A 17,946-nucleotide genomic window follows, 5' to 3' on the forward strand; every position below is an offset into this window, starting at 1 on the left:
CAGCTAAACCACTGAGAAGTGAATAATGCTTTAAAAGCAATTCCTGTACAGTATGACATCCTGTGGATGTCATGTGGGGGTTAGAAAAACACTGGCAGGACTCCAGCACAGTTCTGCATATCACTTGCCACCAAGACACAGAAAAGTGAGTTCAGAAGTCAGTAAGTGTATCAGAGGGACTGAAAATCACCAAGTCCGGCTGCCGTCAGACATCTTGATTAAATGGGCAAAAGCTGCGTGCTGCTGTTACCGAGAGTGTAACGTGACATTCACAGAGCCCTGAATGCATAGTTTGAATAATCAGATGATGAGAACACTAATATTTGGAAGTGTGTATCATAAATCCAACTCTGAAACAGTAGTGTATCTGACTTTGCTGCAGCCAGGCTGCAGTAGGATGAGAAGCACTGTTCCTCTGACAGTCAGTGGACATTTATTATGGTGATGGTCGGAGTGTTTGTGCCACTGTTGTCATTAGCACAAACTGAGTAATAAAGTGGGGAGAGAAGTGCAGCAAATTAAATGTGAAATCACAAGGTGACACGGCTCAAGGATGAATCCAATACCGTTGCCCATAACCCAAAGCCAGAGTGACACACAGCAGAAGGGAGCACACACACACTCTTGGTTCCCTCTGCGTGAGGCTGTCACGAGGCAGCAGTGGCTGTGTTAGTGTTCAGGTCCCATATTTTCAGAGAGGTCACAGACACCAAAGTTCAAAGACAAAGAGAAGGTGCTGGTGTCTGGAAGGACCAGAGAAAGCTGGAGCATTACAGATGCTTCTCTTAAGAGGCATGTGGGAAATGTGGGAAATGCAATGATTCAGGAAACTGTGCTTAGTAACAGGTCCAACATAACCAACATAGCAGAGTATTTTTTCTGCTTCATGTACCCTACCAGCAAGCTTTGCCCTCCACAGAAGGCAGTGTGCCCGAGTACATTTGCAGAATAACCCTAAGCAGCACCACAGCTGGAGAGTGAACGTGCCTTTTCCACCTGCCTCCCAGCAATAATGTGGGCATACTGGCATCCTAAAAAACAGCAAAGCTGTGGGCACTGCGGCAGACAGCTTTGCAGGGTTTCTGAGTAATACTGGGGCTGCTAGGGAACGGCAGACGAACTGACATGGCTCCACCAGGGGCTACTGAAGGTACACAAAGGACTGTAGGAATACGATAAGGTAACTCTACTCTCTTACTAAGACAAACCTGCTTTTCTCTGCCATGAACAGAGACCCCCTTTTAAAATTTGTCCAACTATCAACATCAATTGATATCAACTGGCCAACGCTCAGTTTTATGGGTATGCTTATTTGGGTCGAAGAGAGGAATACTGCATAGAGGTAGGTAGAAATTAAAAATCAAGCAATACAGAAAGCTGGAGCAGTGCAAGGACAAAAACATTATTCTCTATAGTATCAAGAGAAGTGCAAGCCTTTGAAATCAGATAGTAGCAAGTGCCTGCCCAAGTTCACAAAAAAACAGCCGCAGAACACCGCCAAATGCAAATTTACCCTCTAGCTGACTCCCTGGATTCACGCAGTCTCTTACATAACTAATGAATGTGACAAAGTGACTAAAAGCATATAGGAATTCATTCATTACATCCATACTTAATGCTTGCCCCAGAACCTTTAAAAAATAACCCTTCAGTTATTAAAGCAAAACTAGCCTCCACCACAATGTCCCTAATCTTTGGGTGAAAACTGCTCGTTCAAGACTCCTTAAAAATGCAGTTCTTGAAGGGAATTTGCCAATGTTGCTGTTCCTAATTACAGTAGCTTCTCTCAAATTCACCTCCTACTTTTGCTCCTGGATAACTGAGGTTCACAATTTGATCACTGCTCCAATAGTTTGTGAACATGAAGATAACTGATGAGCTTTATGCATGCTGCATCTCCCTGCCATGAAAGAAACTCATCCTCTGGCCTGGCTGTTAAGGCACAGCATTTGCAGTGAGACATTCCTGCCCTCTGTGCTACACGTGTCAGAAGGGCTCACCAAATTCCATCCCACAACATTACATAAGCCAGTAACATCATCCTGGGAACAGTGGCAGTCACCACTCAATGAGAAAGAAAATCTGCCCAGAGAGATACTTTAGCAATTTGCTGATGCCTTGTGGAACGTCAGGTGAAGCCTTGCAGTACCTAGGGCAGCCCAACATTTAGGGAATCTGTAGGCTGATACACTGACACTGAAGCTTCCCTAAACCATTGGTAGTTTAAACTCTCCTAATCATGTGAGTGTTTCAGTCTTTCTATTTATTCTGATATTCCAGATACTGGAATTTCAAAATGTTTCAAATAGTTTTCTTCCCAAGATTAAAACCAGAAAATCTGCCCAAAATATTCATTATATTCATTATAAATCTAATATGCATTAGACTTAAAGGCAATTTGATTTTGCATTTCATTTTCATGCTACCCACCATATTGGTTTTAATATCAAAAGAGACTATTACGGAAATCCAACCTCCTACACAATACAGATCATACAAAACCTACCATTTCCCATTGCAAGTCCATAGCTTCTAGCAGAGCTACTACAGTAGCAAATTGTTGGAGAGAAATTGGCTTTGAAATGGACTGTATATTAATGTAAAATTTTAGTGTACACAGACTTTTAATGCAGGGTAGAAATACTGTCATTCTTTCAATAGTAACAGCATTCTAACTGACCAAAACCTCCTATGAATTATACCAAAAATTAAGAAGCAAAATTTAAATCTACTTAAATGTGATACAATCTCAACATAGCATTAAAAAAAAAAAAAGAAGAGAAAGAAAAAAATCAGGGCAAAATATTTTTCTTCAGATCTGCTTCCAAACAAGAAGTGATCTCACTTACAAACAGTGGTCTTACGCATCCCCAGCGGGAGGGCCTCAAGCACACATCATTTGTGCCTTTCTGCCTTCATCTGGCATTGTACAGAAGACACCCACTGATGTCTTCCCGACACAGCACAGTTGCCTTCCCAGGAGGGTGGAGGAAGGAGAAATGACACTCGATGTTAGTGTTAGTTGCTGTCAAACCCAAGCAGCCAGTTTCTGGAGGGAGAAAAAACAATCTCTGGATGTTTAGATTTCCAGTGCATTGGTTACTCTTAATATGTAAAAGCTTAAGCCATTGATGGTGAAACACCAGCACCAGGGCCAAGTTTGGAATTAATAAAGATTAAGGCTGGCACCAAGGAGAATGACTTAAACAAGTTCAGAACCACATGTCAAAAATCATCACTGACCGTGGCTAAAAAAAATGCTTAGACTGTGAGAGAAAAAACAGCTTAAAACATGTTATGGGTCAACGAAGCAAACTGAATCTGACACAAGCCCACTCAATTTATGTTAAATTTAGAAGCTGTTTTTCAGCACTCAGGAGTGTGGCTGTATGTGCCCGGGAGCTGTCTCAAGTCACCTGCACGGTTGGATGAATGCCTCTGCGATTTCCTTAAGGGCCACCTTCATCCCAGCTGGGTGCTCGCAACTCTCAGGTGCTGCTGCCCTCTTTGTAAAGCACAGGCCTCTGTTGGTCCTCCAAAAACCAGAAATCTCCCAGATTCTAGCGCTGAGTTAATGCTAAGCTGCCTGTTCATGTCCTTCCCCAGACAGCCCATGTCCTTCCCCTCCAGCAGGAACCTGGGAGTAAACACCAACTTTATGTAATTCATACATGTTATATATAAATGCTTGCAGCGATGCCCCTGAGATTTGTGTTCTTTAAAGGAAGGGCAAGTTTTCTGCAAAAAAACTTCCCATGCTTGACAGTGTTTTTAATAAAGTTTGGCCAAGGACTGGGATCTGCCTCCATTCTGCAACCCCAGCAGATAAAGAGCTGCCTTGGGTCGCACGCCGCTCTCAGCAGCATTACCAGTCAGCCACTGTGCTCAGCAAAACTGGGAAAAAAATTGTGTTCTGCAGAGTCAGACTATTTCCCCACTCAGTGGGAAATTCTGTTTTACTTTTCTGTTTTACTTTTGTGTTTCTGTAATTTGCCCTTGCTTTGCATTATTCTTTTTATTTCTTGTTTTTTATTTTCTTGTTTTCTAAGAAGCGCCTGCCATTCTGAATCACACCTGCATTTAAGTCAGGGATGAACAAAGCAAGCTCTGCATAGGGAACTGAAAAGACAGCGCCTTTTGGCATTGTTTGGGAAACATTCTGGTGACACACATTACTAGAAGAATACAAATTATTACAAAGAGAAAAGAAATGTACTCCAGCAGTGGATTTTTGAAATGTAAACACATCATAGTCCAAGGCTTAGGTAATTCACAGCAATATCCAGATAACGATACTTTCCATCTCTGCTATTTCAGATACCAGTCCTGTAATTCCACATACTTCTGGTAACATCTACTCATATTTCTGTTACTTTAATGGGTGATGGAGAAAACCATACGTGCAGATACATATAGCAATGAACTTCCTGAGCCAAACTTAAGAATAGAAACATTTCTAGGAGAGAATGCCTTGCCAAGACAAACAAGTTCTGCCAACATTTTAGCACCACAGAAGGTCAGTTGGGTTATAATTAAGTCTAATTAGCATTCTCATGAATTGCAACATCTTTTCACTTGAAGGCACGTAATGCTTAAAAAAGGAGAGATTTTTATTTCATATATTCCAAGAATCAAAGTAATGAGACATTCTAACCTTGGCTTTAAACATGAATCACCACTTACCATCATAAAAGAGAAAAGGCACATCATCATTAAAAGGAAAAGAAAGAAATTTATGTAGTTTATGCAACCACTAATACTCACTGCTTCGCTCCTGCTTTCTCCTATTCCTCTGCAGTAATTTTAATGATTTCTTCTCCTCTGTTCAGTACCACTCAGGTGTTTTTTTTAGCATTATTCTACATTTTCTTTTCTCCTTCTCACAGTTTCATAACCCTTCTGCCTCCCTTTTTGCTTCAGCACCCTATTTTTAATTCTGTCTTCAGATCTTGCTGCCTGCTGTCCCCAGCAAGCTGGAGAATCTGACGCAGGGAGACTTTCTTCTTTCTATTTCTGCAGGCACACCGTGAGTGCCACGTTGGACAGAACTGCGCTGGGAATCCACCTGAGATTCTCTCATGGAGGGAAATGGTGAAACAAAAATTGGTGAGCAGAGACAATTTTTTTTTCTCCCCTTTTCCTTCAGGCCAACGCAAAGAGAAAGAACCGTGAGCCATGTGGCCTCCTCCTCCCCTGGAGCAGTCATGAGAGAAAACCTTTTTCTCACTCGAATGAGAAAGCAGACAAAAAGGCTGGGCTGGTGATGCCACCAGCACCTGGGGGTGGACAGGGATGTACCCCAGTCAGGGACAGGCACATGGCTTGGTCTAGCATTACTCTTTGTGCTAAGCATCACTGCGGGCACCACTGCGACTGTCGGCGTGCTGTGCTCCTGGGCACCAGGCAGAGCAGTGCCAGGAACGGTCCTGTCTGTCCCCAACACCCCCTCACTGACACTTTCTTCATTTACTCCTCTCAGCTAAAAGGATGAGGAATGGCTTTAGAAAGGTGTCTTAGTGTCTCAGCAGCCAGAGCATTGCTGCTTCGGGCTGCCTGCTAACTCCATGTTATTTTTCAAACAGAACACACAAAGCTGCTGCAGAAGCAGGAATTTCTAAGAATATCCCCCAGGAAACAATAGATCCTATTAAATGCCTTTTATTTCCTCCATGTAAAGTCATGCTCTTTCTCCCTAATGTTACCGCTTGAAACGGAAATTTATTCCTCTGCTGAAGAATTTCTCTTTATTTCATCCCACATACCAGAAAAGATGATTCTGTCCTCCAAGGGAAGTGCTACCTCTTCAAATATGTATGACCTACAAAATAAGTTGAATTTACCCTTGCATGTCAGAAGACTACGTGTAACGCAACTCTTTCACCGAACACTTTCCAGCATTTTTCTTTGCAAGTTAACAAACAAAATTAAAATAAATATTTTCCTGTCAAAGCTGAAGCCCCATATAGTTGTGTTCTCATGATGTGAATAGTCTCTTAAGAAATAAAAATGACAGTTTTAATTGCTGTATGGTACTTCGAGTTCCACCTGTCCTACAAGAGATTCACATGTCATCAGGGAATTAAGATGCCACCTTACTTAGTAACCCTCATTTAATGGAAGGTTTTTTACCATAGGTGGGGCAAAACGTAAATCCACAGCACCCTTTTGTTTACTTCCAATTATATTAAGCTCTTGCATCTGTAAGATTACCTTATCCTCCCACGTATTATTCATGCCTGTAGCTCTGCAAAAACACACAGACTGAAATCCTTGACCCACTCAAGTTTCTGGGGTTTTTACAGTGGACTTCCAGAGCTAGGATTTTAGTTTCCTTTCCCCAGATAATGATTTCCTTCTCTGATGACTCTAATCTAGTTGTTTCTTTTTCCAGTCTTGCTGGGTAGTAAATACTTCAGAGGTGTAAAAAAGGACTGAGCCAAGATGATCCAAGATAGTCACAGGACATTTGGGGCCAGAATGCTGTCTATGGTTGTATCTGCTTGGTAGTTCAGCATCTCATGACCATCCCTGATAAGTCTACGGAATTCCTATCAGTTGCTGAACCAATCCCAGACAACCTACTGCCATACCTGTAGCAGCTGAACTCTGCTATTACTGAACTATGTAGCAGGAACACTTTTTCAAAGTAATTGGGTATGGGTTAAGTGAAACTCTGGAGTCAAATTAGTTCAAATATAGTTTCATATTCTCTCATCTAACAAGGCACAGATCCATATAGATAACAGCAGAGTATCAACAAAAACCCACAGCTTGTTCCTTTGCTTTCCAAACCTGAAAACCATTATCTCTAGATCCATCACTTACTAGCACACATACCACAGTATAGCTTGAGCAGATGGTTCAAAGCTAACTGTCAATCCGTCTGCAGTTCAAAACAGCGGTGAACTATTCCAGCTGTTTTCCAGATCAAAAATATTATTGTCATTTTGCTATCACTGCATGCTGAGGGTTATGTAACAAAAATGCACATGTCCCTCTGCCTGGAATGCAATTAATTTCCTCCCTCCCCACTGAGAGTGGTAAGTAACAATTCAGACAGTCTGCATGCTTCAGTTTTAAGCACGGCTAGAGATGCAACACTGGTTTTGTTCCTCGTGGTAACCCACTATTGGTAACACGCCAGCCTTCTGCAGGTCTTAGAGACAGGGCATATTTTGTAGTTTGGGGAAAAAATAAACACTATCTTCCTGCTTATACAAGACCTCTGTCTGTAGTGTACTGTGAATGCGTTGCTGTAGTTCTCTATTTTAACCATAGACATTGCTTTATGTTGGAATGTAAAGTATTCTAAATAAGTATGCTAACTAAAGTAATTGCTTCCGATCCGAAATCGGCCGCTATACTAGTTATATGCTTTGGTATGCAGAAATAAGGCATTGCACACTATGAACTTTGTAACGGTGGCATAATCCCTTCTTAATTTACAAATATCCAAATATCATGCATTAAGTTAAATTAGGACTCCATAATGCTTAACCACTTCAGGCAATTTGCTCACAAAAAGAGAACAAGTGAAACTCCATTGCTTAAAACGGTGCACTTAATCAAAACTCATTTCCCCAATGCAATCTCGTCTGTAATGTGCCTTTCATCTTTTTAAGTGCAGCTAACCCAGTGATATTTATATATCAACTATAAGATCTTCAGGACAGGAGCTTTCTTTAAAATGTTTGTAGCATACTCAAAATCCTTTAGTAGTTACTGTGATATAAATAAAACATGGTGACAGGGTGTCAAATGAGATGAAACATTAACTTATTACTTAACTGCAGCAATTTCCTTTAATGTCTTATTACTTGGTTCAGCTTGTTCTGGATTTCTGGCATGGTTTACAGATTGCTTCTGCAGGGAGCATCTGCAGTGGGGTTTTAGTAGTCTTACCTGGTTAAATAGGCCAGAGCCAGCTCTGATCCTGACAGCTTTTTGGGCTCTTCTTTTTTAGTAGGGATTCCAGCTTCTCTCATCAGCTTCTTTTCCTCCTTCTTGCGTTCCTTTTTCAATTTTCTTTCCAGTTTCCTTCTTTCTTCTGGGGTAAGATCTTCTTCATCTGTTTCCTGAAATAACAAACATTTAAATAAAGGGTAAATAAAGGTAAAGAACATATGCATAATTTATTTGAAGGGAACAGGTAATATTTAAAACCAGACGCTTCAATCTTCGTAATTTTACTGTACACTATATTTTACTATGGACTTTTTTTTAGCTTATATAGATATGTAAGGGAGTAGAGTTTCCTTAAGATCCTGAGTTTCTGGGGCTGTAATCTCATCCTGATGTGCACTGAGAAAATCTCTGTCTTACACACTTGATATCCACCGTGCCAGAAGGGAAGATGTCACAACCACCATTTTCATCCCAGCCTTCTTGGAGATCTTTCAGCTATCTTGGGTAAACATATGCACAATCTTACATAAACATATACACATATATCCCCAAAGGTTAAAGTTTCACTAGGTTTTAAGACAGAACAGTTCATAATGAAAACCTAATTACTATAAATATATGCATAATCATACCCCAAATGAAAATATTTATTTCACATACAGAAGAAGAGCATTACAAAGATACGATGAGTTTATCAGGGGAAACCCAGTGGGAAATCACGCAAGCTAAAAACAAAAAGCTGTTCCATAACAAGACAAGACTTATTCCAGTGACTCTGAGCACTGGTTCATTCATATCTTTCCAGGCAGTAGTCCTCTGAGTTGTTAAGTATCAACTGGAAGCATAAAAAAATCCAGCTGGTGTAATACTAAGAGGCTGTTACTCAACATCCCCCCACGATTTCCACATTCTAGTACATTTTGTTTTCCTGTGTGAGCACCGCAGTCCAAAACTAGCAATGATTGTGCTTTCCCTCCTCTTCCCATTCACACTGTAGAAGGACTGACGTCAGATCTGACGGATCTTAAGATCCTTTATAGAGCCCTATTCCGATGATCACCTTGGACAGACCTTCACAAAATCGTAGAGAACATAGCTTCTGGATATCCCAATTCCTAAGGACCTCAGGAAAGGGTAGGGATTGGGACTCAATGAAACCACCTCTTCTGTGCAACCTCCCAGTAATGACTGAGCAATGAAAAATACACAGAGGTTTGCAAACAGGACTCACACACTTCCTCATGGATATTTCCAAATCCAAGAGAGAAGGGATGGTATTAATTCTTAGCATGCTAGTTACACACCTCACGCTGTCCCAAATAAAACCGTGACACCTTCACTGTGGTTTGAGGACCTGCTGCTTCTCAGCCACCTCCATGGGCACTGTGAATCAGTGCAGGGTAAGGCATGCACACTGTGCACCATTTAAATATTGCCATCTCTTCCAGGCTAAGAACAAAAACACTGGAAGTATTAGCTTCTGTGATAAGCTCAGGGTTTTCAGCTGCTGTGCTGTACTATTCCCTTGTATCATTTGTAGCCAACTTAAAATTGCAGACATGGACACATTTCTAAATTATAGCTCCGACTGGAATAGGTTGTCAGGCTCCCTTTTTTTTAAAAAAATTTTTAAAAAATTTGAACCATATTTAGCACCTTATGTTGAGACAGTTCAAGCATCCTGCTCATGATATTTAACAAGAGGTGTTGGGGCCACAGGCGATGCTTTGGAAACAAAATGGATTGCAGGAAGATGGAACATGACAGAGATGCTGCCCAAACAGTGCTGATTTGCCAATGACTCCATTAATCCACTTCCTCAGCAACAGCTGTGCTGGGTTTGTTAAGACAACCTGAGCAAGGAACAATTTCCTACGAGGCCAGGCTCTTATTTATAAGATGTGTAGGAAAAACCAGCCCCAACAGCAGTAAAAATGGCATTAATGTGAGGCAGCCCTTGGAGAAGAGTGCAAGGAAAATTGGAGGAGTCACCAGTGCCTCTGGCAGCTGTGTTAGCATCTCGTCCCGGGGCTGGGACAATAAAGGAGCCTGACCACCACTGGCATTCCCGGAACAAGACCTGCATTCATGGACTGGGCTTTGAAGGAAGGGGTCATTTGATGACTAGGTTAGAGCACCTGACCGCAGTGCAGGGGGAAGGGGACCCCACAAGATGCTTAACATGCCTGTCAAGTCTCTTCTGCCTTGAGACAAAGGTCTCTGAGCTGGTGCTCAGACCCAGGCACAAATGTCCCTTTTGCTCCCTCCTCCCCTGGTAGAGGCACCTGGGTGTACGAGAACATCGATCGCTTTAGGCAGATGGGTTAAAACCTCTTTATGAAGTGATGGATCCCTGGGATTGTATCAGCTAGTGTTTGTCAAGCGCCTTAAAACAAAAATCCAAACATAGTGCTAAATAACATTATTGTTGAAGACCTTCAAAGCAAAGGATAGGTAAACACAGCAATACCTGAATGCTAGCTGATTTGCCAAAGACACCTGCTGAGGACTAAACATTTGTTCGGTGTCACTTCCCGCATTATCTAAGTTGACTTTGACTCATTTTTTCAGCTCTGTTTTCACAGACCAAAAAAGGACAAAGCAGACATCAGAACAAATGCGAGTGAGGCAGAAAAGAGGATTTGCTTTTGTTGTTGTTGTTGTTTAAAATGCTTTTTATTTATTATTACAGAAAGCCAGCATCCACCCAAAAAACCTCAACAGACGTTGCATTTGTATAGCAGACATTTATACCTCATGCTAAGAAGAAATAATATTTAGGGAGAAGGTAGGTATGTCATTGTTTTACAGGAAACACCGTTTTCATTGGAAAAACTGTCCTGGTACTTACTAAAATAACAATCCAGCCACACAAAGCCCAGAAAAACACCGAGGGTGGTCATTTATAAAGTGTTTGTAAAAGATTACTAGAGCAGCTGTCCAACAGACGACACACTACACTTAATCTTCTTTTAAAAATAATGTAATGAATTTGTTTACTTTTCTGTGAGCCATGAAGCTTTCAAATAAAGTGACTGTGGCACATCATTAGAGCAGTTCTGATAAAGAGGCCTCTGCTCCTTCATACTTACAGTAAATGCGTATCTCTGTACCTTCCCTTCCCCCACGCATTCCTCACATTATCAAAAAGCTTTTTATCCCTCTCCCGACCGCTCCATTAAAAACAAAACAAGTCGCTCCCTCCCTATAAGTGGGTCCCAACATAAATACCAAGCCCTAACAACGTTTGTTTCCAGCAGAACAATTTCTGCACTGTAGGCCATCTGAAACACCAGCATTGTTCTCCCTTCGGGGCTGGAGCTTTTCCAGGGTTGAAAGAGTCGGGATTTATAGCTTAAGGTACCCTTCTGATAGCACAGACCGTAATTCGGCCCAACAAAAATATGGTTCAGTAGGCTTCTGTTTGGGACTCCCACCACACGTCCTGTGAACGCTTGCAGACGACCTCTCTCATTCCAGCTACGCTTTTATCCATTTGTGTCAACACGATTTAGGCCAGCAGTAGGTACTACAATCAGTCCTCGACTGGTTCTTTTAATTTGAAAGCCTCAAGTTTTATCTGTTTCATAAAATGTGTGCATTTGGGGCAGATTCTCCACTGAAGCTGAGGCTCACTTTATCATAATTTAAAAAAATAAATCAGAAAACACAACAGAAACCAACCAACCTTCCCCAGATTCTGGGACTCAAAATAAAGCCAAACCTTTTAATGAAATTTAAAGCCTAGCTATATTTATTTTAACTCGAATGACCCATTATGATATTTTAGTGATGCATTTCTCCTTGGAATCAACAGCATTATCTTTTAATCTTTTTTCTCCCTTTACCATTAGCGTGACTATTTTTCTGAGAGATGTGTCCGAAGTTTGAGAGCCATTCAGATTCAGAGTTTTAGCATTACCTCATTATTTAAATAATTTTTTTAAAAAGCACAAATCAACAGGAGACTTCATTGTTTTTAGGTCATAAATATTCCACATTGTCCCCTTTTATATTTATAATGTGACATCACAATTTGTAGTGGCACAATTTATTCTTAACTACAACACTGTAAAGTCCGTACTTGAGCGTGTGATACACTTGTTTATTGACGTGATAAATTTAAAACACATGCATGTAGAAAAACACAACACTTGCTTATTTGCAAAGCCTGCTGTGAGCTCCCACACCACCTTGGACCGTGGGCTCATTAGATCTCAATCTAAACAAGGTCAGGGCAGGTCAGTACACTTGAATGAATGACATTCAGAGGAGAGGCAGGCTTTTTTCATGATTAAGGAGGTGGGAGTCTTCCACTTGGAAACTTTCCAGAAGGCCTGAAAAGGTGCTGGAAGGGGTACTGCCACTGGTTGCCGTATTTTGGCAAGGAGGTGGACCCCCAGATCTTTAACATTTACGCTCATAAAAATCAATGTCATCTTCACAAGGGAAAAGAGATGCAAAGCTCATATGTTTTCAAGCAAATTCCCGAAGTTTGTACTATACTATGTCAATTTGCATGCAAAGGACAGAGACTGCCAATAGAGCCTTTCATCAATGCCAGCCTTGAAATTTCTGATTTCTAGGTAAGCTTAGTAATATTGTGGAAATAAATAGGCTAAGACATCTGACTAAAAACATCTAGAGGCTTCAGCTGTGGCAGTTTTATAAATCAGTTAAAAAAATAAAGTTTTTAATTATTATCTGTAATCTTGAAATACTGCACAAATGTAAAACATTTTACAGGCTGTCTTTAGAAATGAGTTTACCTATCATAACGGGGAAGCCATCTCAAACAGAAGTGAGTGCAGGATTTAAATATCCAGCAGTCCTGCTAAGCAATTCAGAACAGAGAAAAACAACCCTGGCTGCAAGAGGAACTGGAAAAGGCAGAAAGATTTACCCAAGAGAGAACCTGCTGAAGACATCAGGCCCTTTTTTTTTTGCAGTAAGAGTGGCAAAAACAAACAGGTGCAGTTTTTCAGAGCCTGAATTTGTATAAAAGCATCAACTGCCAGGGTATTATGAACCGTGACAGCTGGACAGCCAGTACCAAGATGGTATTAACGGCACATTAATTTTGTTGTGTTTCAACAGAGCAACAAGCACATTTTTAAATTTGTGTCCAGCTTTATAGTTAACCAAAGGGCCTTTGCTGTCTCATACTTCAGTATGACTGAAGATGTCTTCTAAAGGCTTCTGCTCCTCCTTCTCCCGCTGTTAAAGACTCCTACATTTGCATGCCCAGCTGTCTCCTGCCAGCACAGAATAAAGTTGACAAGAGTCAGAAACTCTGAAGAAGTGCCCCAATGAACCTGATTTTCATATATTGCAAATGTGCCTTTGGGATTTGTATGTGTAGGTCAGAAGTTGCTGCCTGGTGAGGGGCTCTGCCCAACCCGTGTGTGGCACAAGGTGCAAAGGGTGCACGGCACAGCACAGCTGCTGCCTTTGCTGGGGCCAGGAGTGCTGCTCATCCTCCTCCAGCAGACATCCTCAGAGCTCTGGCAGCACTGCAACACCCTGGGTGCGACCTGACAGCCGTGTGCCCTGGCAAAGGAAACTAAATGTAAGGAACTGGCTGGGGCAGAGAGGTGATGGAAAAGGAAACCTGACAAAGGCGACAGGAAGGGAGCCGGAAAAAGGAAGGAAACCAAGTTTCTGTTACCACCAGTGAGTTCAACTGCCCCAAAAGTCAATGTGCTTTCACCTTTTTGTACCAGCCCAGCAAAAGAACAGCAAAGCAAGTGGCATCAGAAATTCAGAGGAATAAATTTTAACATGACTAACAGAGACAAGTATAAAGAGGGCTTCAAATTTTTGAACTCTGAAGAGAAAGAAGGGGAAATGGACGATACAGCTCGCTTCATAGTAGCAGCATTGTGCCTTGTTTGTTCATTAAGCTCATGTTATTTCATAACTTTTAATATAGAGCCATGTCAAAGGGGCTTTGTTCGCTGACCGAGAATGGACTAGGAGCTACCGACTCGCCACATAATGGATCCTGCTTACAAGCAGCCTTTTGCCCCAAGTATGCACCATGCACGATATTAGCATACAAAATGTTCTGTTTCCCTCGTACACAATACATATGAAGCCAGATAAATAACTGGCCATCTGCCAGCTTAAAAACAAAAAAGCAGAATCTATAAATACAGTTCAAAAACTACAAAGAAGAAAGGCTGGCAAATCTTTAGATGCAAGGTTCATAAAAGAAAGACTGACAAATGATTTACTATTTGAGGCTTGCCAAAGGACTATGCTACAACTACAGCTATAGAATTTACACAAAATAGTTTGCAGCCATATTGAATTTAAATAACCATTTTCTGTCATTTAGCACCTTATGAGAATAAGAAGTATGACCAGAGAGAGCACATGAAACATAATTCCCACGCAGAAAGCAAGCTTTGATTTAAAAGTAACATTTGTAGAAATAAGACTTCCTTATATCATGTCTGTAGAACTTCCAGAGAAAGATTTAAAAAAATTATATATGTTATAAAGAAATAATTAAAATTTTTCATAAAAGCTAGTTGCTTTAAAAATCTCAACTCTTGGCAACAGAAACACTGGGAATAAATTACGTTGATTTGGAAAGGTTTCTGTAGATGCAATCCAGGCAGAAAAGCCTCAAACAAGTTCTGCAGGAAGCCAGATTTAAATAAGAACAAGCTTTTTATCTTTCTGATCCAGGAACGGATTCTTTTAGTAGTGGTGCAAACGTTAAAAGAGTATGTCCTTACGTACCCAGATACGGTATCTCATAAGCACAAGCTACCAGGTGGTACCCTAAATCTGCAGCTGTAATTTTGAATGGGTACAGCCCTTGTGGCTCGAAATCAGGCTTTATTTACAACTGGGTGATATTTGCATGTTTCATAGATTTACATCCAGTTCTGAAGAGCACATAATGTATTAACGTTAGAATCTGCATAATAAGAAGAAATTAAGCAAATTACTAAATTAAATGAAAGGATTTATAGGCACACAGAACAATACGACTTACAGAAACTAGCTTGTTGAATTCCACTTTATAGATTGTTTGCTGCTATAAAGTACATACTGTAACAGATTAAGTTCTAAAGCATAAATTAGTACCATATTTTATTTCTCATTTTTCTCCACCAGTATCAGAGTCCTGAATGCAACAGAAGTATTTAAGACAACTGCACTACTGCAGGCTTGGGGAATGTCGTTTTGCTTCATTTGCACGACGACAGTGCCAGGAATTTTCACAGATTTGCAGAAGGACTCCGCTTACTCTCTTAGCCTTAATTAAACCACGTTCTCCAATCAGGGGAAGGGAGAAACGAGAAGGAGAAGGAGAAAAAAGAACCCTCGGGAATTATTTGTATCCACATCGCCGTGGCTCACATTCAGCCCCTCTTCAGCCCTCCCCGAGAAGAATTTTAATAAAAGGAGTGCGGGGCTGTCCCAGCCCTCGGCTCTTGAACTGCCACCAGCACGACCTTCCCCGTCGGGGTGCTGACAGTCGCTTCCCAACTTTAAACGGCTTTGGGCTCACGGAAGGTAGAAGCGGAGGATAAGCTGTTTTGAAATCAGTGCTGGAGGGGAGGAAAAAAAAAAAAAAAAAAAAAAAAAACAAACCACGAGCTCCATCTCCTCCAATGAAAGAGGTACCACAGGGTGTAGGCAGGTTGCCAGGCGAGCTCGGCAGCGTGACCGCACTGCATTGAGTTTCTTTAATGAAAGCCAGGAAAGAACACATTACACAGTGTTTCTTCTGCGAGCTCGCTAGCCTCCAGTGATTGAAATCAATAAAAACAGTCGGCAAGGGGCCCAGTGGGGGAAGAGAGAAATCTCCACTACAGCATTCAGTTTGCTTTCCACTTTCTCCCTCCCCCCTGAAGTTAAACTCTGAAGCTCACCATGACAAGCGGCTTCGCTTTCAGCGCTCGGCAGACTCTGGTGGGGATTTAAAGGAAGCGAGCGCTCCAGTTCCCCTCACTGCCTTCGCCCTCACCACTCCGCCGCGAAAATGAAAGGCTGGCTTTGAATTCGGGTCCTGCCTGGAGAAAGTTCCTGGGGCAAGTGCACCGCTCGGCATCTCAGGAGAGGGATGAGTTCTGCAGTTGGAGGATGTTAGAAGGTGAGAGGGGAAGGAGGAGGAATCCAAGGCAGCGAGAGCCCACAGCCAGGCGAGGATGTCAACCGCGGCGGAGGGGACCTCTGGATCTGCGGGACTGACCGCGAGCAAACGGCCCCGATCGCTGACAGCCGCGTCCTAAGGCAGCCAAAACGCTCGCCTACACGTGAGCAAAGAGCAGACCCAGGTAAGTGGGAGCCGCTTTTAACCATTCCCTGTGTCGTGCCTGAAATGGGAGCGAGACCTCCCCACCGAGCCTCCCCCGGCTGCCCCGCGTCCCCCCGGTCCCCTCTCAGGCAGGTCAGCGCCGAGCTCGTCCCGGCTCAAAACTGTGGCAGGCCGCTAACCCTCGCCGAGCTGTAAAAGTGCACAAAAGCCCTTTGTTTGCCACTTTGGGGCTGAATTTGCTCGCTGACAAGGTAGAAGGGCCATGGCGTAACTCCTCCCCTCACAGGAGCCGCCGGCGCTCCCGCTGCTTTGGCTGTTTGGGGCGATGAAACGCGCCCGGCACCGCGGGCTGGAGCTGGCTGCCATCTGAACGGCTGCCAGCAAGGCACTGCTAACACGGTCCGTGCTCATCTATCTTATTTATGTATTTTAATCACCATAGCAGCCACACACACTACTCGCGCTGAGCTCCATGTGCGGGTCTGAAGCATGAACTGTGGTGCTTGCATGCACGCGGGCTACGCGGATTATTCTATCGGAAAGGGCTCAGCAATCATTTCTTCATGCAGCCAGGGGGGATTTCTGACACACAGGTCAGGAATGACAAACACAGGCTTACCCAGCACTTGTTTTACCAGCAGGCAGTTTTTATACAGACAGCCCTGTAAAAATGAGAAGACACAGATCGCGGCTGGAGATCCCCAAATCCTTCACAAGGTTTGGACCAGCTTAAAATGACATGGTTTAGCTAGACATCAGTGAGACACTGAGGGTGAAATCGAAGCCTGTCCTTGGCAGGGTAAGCGAAAATGATGACGGCTACACCTCTTTCCCAGCAATGGCAGGAATTTAATGGGACAGACACGAATAGGTACCTGGGGACCAAGCAGACTTGCCTCCTCCATGCTGGTCATCATGAGATGGTGACAGCAGCTGCCCAGAGCTGGGGAGGGCTGGATGCCCCCAGACCCATGCAGGACACCAAAGCAGTGCTCCTGCAGCCTCTCACCTCCCTGCCCCAAGCCTGAGGGCACGCACACCGTCTGACAGACAGACAGCCAAGAAAAGAGCCTCCCCAGTGCCTCCTCCATCTCAGTACCACCAGGCAGGAGGTAGGACCCGGAGTTCAGGAAGTGCGTGTGTATTTGTGCAGGTGCAGATGCAGCTTGCTCTTAGGAAACACGGCCTTTTAAGGGTGGTTGCATTATTTTCTCCTCACACTGAAATGTAAATGATCCAAAGAGTGACATAGAGAGCACCTCCATCTCTAGAGCTGTTTTTGCACAGAAGTTTGCTTAATCATTTTCAAAGCCTGAAAAGTTCTGATCAGACTACGGGAATAGCTGAGGCAAGGTTTAAACACTAAGAAGTTTTTACACTGATTTTATCAGTCCAGTTTTGAACTCTTGCTACAAAACAGTCGTAAGATTATATAGCTTAAGATGTAAGAAAAATAATTAACATTTAGAAAAGCAAATTGGTAATTCAGAAAACAGCCCCGCCTGACTTTTGCGGCATATCCATAGACCCACGATTCACCACAATTTCCCATTTGCAGAATCTGTTCCACGTTTTGCCTTCCCCTGCACAGATCTTTTGCAGAAATTACAGCACCTAGTGAGGGCATCACAGCAGTCACTTCCACTCCAACCTACAAGTCTGGTTTCCACCGCTCTTGGAGCTATATTTATCCTTACACAGAGGAACTCACTGAAGGTTGTACTTCATTTTAAAAAAAAAAAAAAAAAAGCTTAGGTGGGACA

At 42.6% G+C, this 17,946-nt stretch overlaps 2 protein-coding genes across 11 annotated transcripts in view; one reads left to right on the forward strand and one right to left on the reverse strand.

The window, feature by feature from the left end:
* C15H7orf50 (chromosome 15 C7orf50 homolog) overlaps positions 1 to 17,946 on the reverse strand; it is a 128,176-nt gene that overhangs the window by 22,134 nt on the left and 88,096 nt on the right. For 6 of the 10 annotated variants that reach the window (XM_068699011.1, XM_068699012.1, XM_068699016.1 and 3 more), the window contains one exon: positions 7,903 to 8,075. In XM_068699011.1, coding sequence (XP_068555112.1) covers positions 7,903 to 8,075 — 173 coding nt within the window. Of the gene's footprint in view, positions 1 to 4,764; positions 4,789 to 7,902; positions 8,076 to 9,383; positions 9,410 to 11,096; positions 11,107 to 15,512; positions 15,603 to 15,797; positions 15,933 to 17,058; positions 17,173 to 17,946 lie in introns of those variants that run through there. The other 4 variants (XM_068699022.1, XM_068699014.1, XM_068699015.1 and 1 more) reach the window with 4 other exon arrangements.
* The window catches only part of GPR146 (G protein-coupled receptor 146), a 51,555-nt gene continuing 49,677 nt past the window's right edge, over positions 16,069 to 17,946 (forward strand). Inside the window, exon 1 of the mRNA XM_068699006.1 lies at positions 16,069 to 16,202. The gene's annotated coding sequence lies outside the window, so the exon portion shown is untranslated. The remainder of the gene's footprint in view (positions 16,203 to 17,946) is intronic.

The sequence above is a fragment of the Anas acuta genome, chromosome 15, assembly GCF_963932015.1.
Source record: "Anas acuta chromosome 15, bAnaAcu1.1, whole genome shotgun sequence".
Lineage (NCBI taxonomy): Eukaryota > Metazoa > Chordata > Aves > Anseriformes > Anatidae > Anas > Anas acuta.